Below are 6,000 nucleotides of genomic sequence, written 5' to 3'. Positions count from 1 at the left end.
AATATAGCTATAATTATACTGCTCTTTGAAAGCAAAAAAAGCTACTTTATTGATGCTTATATCCAATTATAGAATGACTTGTGAAATAAAAAATTCACGATTTGTGTTTGCTTTGAGAGTACGTTATTTTGACAGCCATCCCTGAGTTTTAATTATTTCGCCTTCAGTCACATACTTGAATGAGTGAGTTATAAATGATAACAAAGTTAATTTCTTTTAAAGGCTGCACCATTCACTACCTGAATAAAGGAAATGCAAGCTTTGTACTCATCTTTTTGTCATCCATTTCCTAACCAGTTTACCTGCACCTGTAGATATTTCACAAAAGTGATGAAATAAGCTTCTTCATATATTTATTCCAAAATAAAATGTATTTAGTTTGTGTTTCCACACACCCACATTATCTAGACATTCATGGGGTTCAGGTGACAATTAAAGCACGATGCAGACCATTCTGATGATACGATATCGAATGATACACATAGTTAGTGGATCTGTTAAAGGAGCATACTTCAGTTGTCACATACTAAATTTGTTTGTTTTTTGAAGCCAAAGTAATATTCATCAGTTTAACAAATAAAATGTGATAAATGTTGTGGGGTACATTTATCTGATTAGTACTGCAGAGAATAGTACACCATCTCTGGTTAGGAGTAATGACTGCAGGTGCTATGTGATCAGTTCATATTTATCACTAGTTCTTGTCGACATAGGTTAAGCTAAAACAAACTCTTATTACTTATATGCAGCACCCAGAAAAATCACAACAAATGGTGTTTTACAGGAAACAATGGATTAAGCTTCAATTGGTAAACTTGAATTCACAAAAGTAGCCTTAAAGGTAGAAATAAATGTATGAAAAAGAAGAATGGAGAGATTTGGAACATTAAAACAAGAGTTTGAAATTTAATTCATTTGACTTGTCCATTACTATTACCCTTCAGTAAGTGTTATTATCCAGCTAATCCTTCTTCCATATACTATGTCAAATAGGACACATTAGCAATAAAGAGTTGGGACACCACCTTGGTGGCCCCATATAATTGCAAGGCTTAACTCAAAAGAAAAATACGCAACAATTGCAGAAATGTCTTCACAGACACTAGTTCATAACAGAACTGACTCAAGATGGCCGATTTCTGGGTTATGAGTTGTTTCCTTAAGAGGCATTAGCTCTCTGGAAATGTGTTCTTTTGAATTGCGGTGTTTTAATTAACCTGAATTTACATAATTATAAATAAAAATGGTATTATCCCCACCCCTCATGCAATATGATGGTTACAAGATTACACGAGAAGCATAAAGGATAATCTAGCTCTTTATTGACGGGTTCACGTGGTATTACAAACAGGAAGCTTATGACAGACATATCAAGCATGTGGGTATCTTGATCTACTCAGTCTTGCCATCTTTCGTTTGCCACGCTGAAAGGATTTTACCCGGACAGAAGACATAATCTTCCGCCCGGCCTCGGACGGAAGACATAATCTTCCGCCCGGCAGCGTCAAAGTGTTGGTCGTAGGTCCATCCTTATATTGGGTTGCTCCATGTGCAGGCTCTTGGCTCCGGATCCAAACAAGAACAGGAAAGGACTCAAACCCCACCTTCAAAAATACAGGAATAGCACAATGCCTACATACAGTTCTCATTCTCCCAACAAGGAAAGTGTGCTGACAAAGGACAGAAATATACTAGTCTGTCTTTAGGCTGACTATTCAATTCTCCAGTTGTCTTTTGGCTCTCTAGTCCTGTGCTTGGCTCGGCAATTCTAAATGAAGATGCGGTGCCCCTGTGTACCATACTTGGTCAGCCTGTATGAATGAGTCCATAACAGTGGGCACAGAGAACAGTGACATTAAACTTAAATAACAAAACATAGTATAACATGAGTTCACGAGGAAGGAAGGGGAGTGTCCATGTGGCTGGACACGGAAGTGACATCATAGTTGGAGTGGCTGTCAATCTTCTGTTCTTCAGAGGGAAGAGAAGTCATTAGTATACAGTAGAGACGGCCAGCTTTGATCATGGAGAGCACCAGTAGCTGCAGGTTTTTGTTCCAACCGAGTTGCTTAATTAGAAGCCAATCCTCACCAATTACAGATATTATTTAATTTCATGGTTTGTTAGTGCTTTAATTCAACTATGTCAGTTTATTCTTAAATCATAGATTTTTTTCTTTTCTAATGATACATGTACCATCCAAGTGATTTGAAGCCTTAAATGGATGAATAATTTTCAATTCACTTTCTCTTTAGTTTCCTTCTGAGTACTTAATTAAACAGTGAATGATAAATGCACACAGATGGAAATGGAGACAAGCTAGATGTAGAACTGCTGGTTACTTTGTCATTTGTATCTTATTGCTAATAAGGAACAGTTCAAACAATGAATACAGCTGTTTAAAACTAAAATTAGCAATTAAGGGTTCAAAATCATAACAAGCAAGGGAACTGAAATGAACCAGAAAAATGTCACTCGAGCAATAAGTGCTTCATCAGCAATGCATGATTTCTCATGAAGCAATTGGGTTAAAACAAAAACCTGAAGCCACTGCAGCCCTCCAGGACTGACATTGCTCAGCCCTGATTTAAAGGGTTTGAGTCTTAAATAGCAAATAAATTAAATGGAGTTAATTAGTAGCACAATGATTAGAATGAAAACCTGTAGCTACTATGGCTCTCCAGGATCAGAGTTGGGCACCCCTGGTATACAGCTCCAATCCCTAGTCCACCAGGGCCCAGTTGTTCAAAAGTAATCCAATGGGATTTGGGATAACAGATTGGATTGAATCTTGAAAATGGGTTGTTCAAAGGGAAAAGAGGGATTCTGGACCCAAAGTTTGAATCAGGACCCAACAGTCTTTTGTGTTGTTCAAAAGATTGTGTATGAATTGGGACACATTTGATCCCAAAAATCAGGATAATCCTGATCCCAACACAGAGGTGGATTCAGTGTGGATTTCTGGCACACAATAAAATAAAACTTGAAAATTGATCAAAAAAGCTATGTTTGCAGGTGATGTATACATATATTTATATTTTGTACAATTGTTGAACTAAGACAGTGACAATAAATAAAGTAGGGAATAAGACATGAAACCTTTTGGTATAGTCAAAGGAAAAAAAACCCAGTGAAATATCAGTAATCAAACAAAATCTCAAAGCTCAAAAAGCTCTACTGTCCATTGTATTTTAATGAAAATGACAATTACTATTACTCAAGTCATCAGTCAGAAGTAATGTCGTACAATTGCATCCCTGATCACACGTCCAGTCTGGCCCTCATTTGGAGCAAACATTGGAGGTTGCTCTGGTTGCACTTCATCAGGCTCAGGTCCATCATATATGTCATCAAGAGGAACATTACGCCTGGTGGCAATGTTATGCAAGACAATACAGGCTAGTATTATATTGCATGCCACCTTGGGTTCCACCTTCAAGTAGTTAAGGCATGCAAAGCGCCTCTTCAGGACTCCATTTAAGCTCTCAATTGTGCATCTTGTTTTGCAATGTGCAGAGTTGAAGCCTGCCTGCTCAGGTGTGTTTGCAACTGGAAAAGGGGTCATCAGCCATGGTAGGAGTGGATAAGCACTGTCTCCCAATATTATGCCATTTGGTCGGTTGGACTGGAGCTTTCTGTATAGTGCGCTCTCCCTCAGGATACGTGCATCATGGACAGACCCTGGCCACTTGACAACACAGTTTGTGATGATGAGGTCAGCGTTGGCCACAAGTTGGACATTGATGCTGTGCCTCCCTTTTTGGTTCACATACTGCCACTCCCTCTCATGAGGCACTTGAATGTGCACATGAGTACAATCAATAGCACCAATAGTATTAGGCATGTTCCCCAAAAGAAAGAAACTTCACTTAGTTTGCGCCATCTGGTCATCCTTGGGAAATGAAACAAATTCATTGACCAGACTGGCCAATTCAACTGAGACAGCTTTCACCACATTACTAACAGTTGATTTGTCCACTCCCATATTATCACCAACAACCTGGTAGAAAGTCCCAGAGGCATAAAAGCGCAGTGCAATTAGGCACTGTTCCTCCACAGACAGAGCATGACTCCTTTTGGTTTTGTGCTGTAACTTTGGCCTGACAAGGTCTGCAATGTACTTGATATCATCCCTCCCAAAGCGAAAACGGACATACAGTTCCTCTGTAGTGTATTGCGCAAGTGGTTTGGCACGCTCAGCATACATTCTTTCACGGTATTTTCTCCTTCCCAACCTGTGGTAGCGATGAACAACACCTGCCATGCCAATGCCTCTGTAAACCTATGACCGAGGTGTGTAAGAAATTGGTGATTTTATTTGGTCACACACCAATTAAGCAACAACGAGCTGACTAGTTTATCATATGTTGAATTACCCCAATCAAGCACAGGGCCTATAAAATCAGTGTTAGCTATACAAAAGAGATGGAACCATGGACTCAAAAATGCCTAATTTCACAGTGGCAGAAAACCATGCACTGTTGGAGGGTGGTAGGTGCCATCATTCCTCCATAGTAGGACACTTCAGTTCATTAAAGGGGAGAGAAGTTGACCAAGAAATACAAACAGAACATTTGGGAGGACATCACCAAGAATGTGAAAACAAGTCATATTAAGATAGAAGAACCTTAAAGCCAAGGCAACAAAAGACCTTGCTGAGGCCAAAAACCCCACAACGGGTAACAAGCCTTTCAAGAGGGGTGAGTATACTGACATTGTCCTTGACATTATTGGTGGTGACAAATCAGAAGCTCTGCATGGAATTGATGGTGTTGAAATCGATGGTGAGCCCACAGTTACAGAGGAGGGTGGGCCTGGTCCTCCTAATGAAGAGGAAATATTTGTCCTCAATCTCAGTCAAGTGGTTGAGGAAGAAGGTGGATCCTCACAGATAGAGCCAGCTGTTGTGACAGAACCTTTAAAAAGAAAGCGTAAGCATTCTCCAAACCTGGATGGTGACGCATATGAGGTGCTTCTTACAAGAGAAACTGAAAGAGCAGAAGTGCAGATTCTTCTGGCAATGGAACAACTCCTCCTTACCCAACTACAACAAGCTAAAGTCAGACTGGAAATCCAACTCCTAAAAGCAGAAATTGAAAGAGCTGGTCTCTGTACCAATGAGGAACTGTAAATGTTCCTTATTTTGCTGACTATTGGACTTTTTTGTTTTACAATTATATAAAAATAACCACAGTGCATATGTGGGGAAATATTTTATTCTTTCAGTCATTCATTCATTTATTCTTGTGAGATTGAAATGGAATCTGGCTGTTTATAAATGAGATGGAAAAAATATTTGTTTATTGTGGTGTTTTCTGTTTCTTCCAAGTAACACACATGATGGCTATTTGGCTACTGGTATTTTTGGTCCACCTATTGTTCTTTACATAGCCAGTAGGTTACACTGTGGGTTCCATTTAAAGCACTACTAAACCGGATTTGGTAATCCTGAATATTTTGTATCTGGATAACAGTGATCCAGTCTAATGTTGCTTTGAAAAACCAGCATGAAAGTAAAATGAATGACCAAATCCTGGATAGCAAAACAAGGGATTTCAAAATCCAGATCCTTTTTATGCCGATTAAATAGTTTGAACAACTGGGCCCAGGTAATTACCTCACCAAAACACTTAAGCAGTCTCCCATATGCATGCATGTAACAACAAATGCAATATTAATCTCACAAAAGCAAATATCACAAACCTAACAAACTTGACTTTCTGGCTAATTTCATCTGAAAACCATATAGTTGGAAAAGTAGCTTTAAAGAACATTAGAACAATCTAGATGAGAACAGGCAATTCAGCCCAACAAAGCTTGTCATTCTTATCCACTTAATTCTTCTAAAAAAGCATCAAGTTTAGTTTTGAAAGGCCTTAAAGTCTTACAGGCTACAATGCTACTTGGTAGCTTATTTCAAGTGTCTATGGTTCTCTGTGTAAAGAAAAACTTCCTAATGTTGGTGTGAAACTTACCCTTAAGTGTAAGGGTTGAGTTTGT

General features: G+C 38.9%; 1 protein-coding gene across 1 annotated transcript; it reads right to left on the bottom strand.

Moving 5' to 3' along the window:
* Positions 1-3,229: 3,229 nt before the first annotated feature.
* On the bottom strand, positions 3,230-3,857 carry LOC127527079 (putative nuclease HARBI1). Its single transcript, XM_051924696.1, has one exon. It carries the CDS (start codon positions 3,842-3,844, stop codon positions 3,230-3,232), a length of 615 nt encoding a protein of 204 aa, XP_051780656.1. The 5' UTR covers positions 3,845-3,857.
* Between the last annotated feature and the right edge of the window lie 2,143 nt (positions 3,858-6,000).

This window comes from Erpetoichthys calabaricus, chromosome 3 (assembly GCF_900747795.2).
Source record: "Erpetoichthys calabaricus chromosome 3, fErpCal1.3, whole genome shotgun sequence".
Taxonomy (NCBI): domain Eukaryota; kingdom Metazoa; phylum Chordata; class Cladistia; order Polypteriformes; family Polypteridae; genus Erpetoichthys; species Erpetoichthys calabaricus.
Note: the sequence above shows the minus strand (reverse complement) of the source record. Positions and strands in the feature narration are given on the sequence as shown.

Excerpts from the sequence above, each read along its gene's own strand:
- LOC127527079 (XM_051924696.1), bottom strand. The coding sequence starts at position 3,844 with ATGCCTAATACTATTGGTGCTATTGATTGTACTCATGTGCACATTCAA.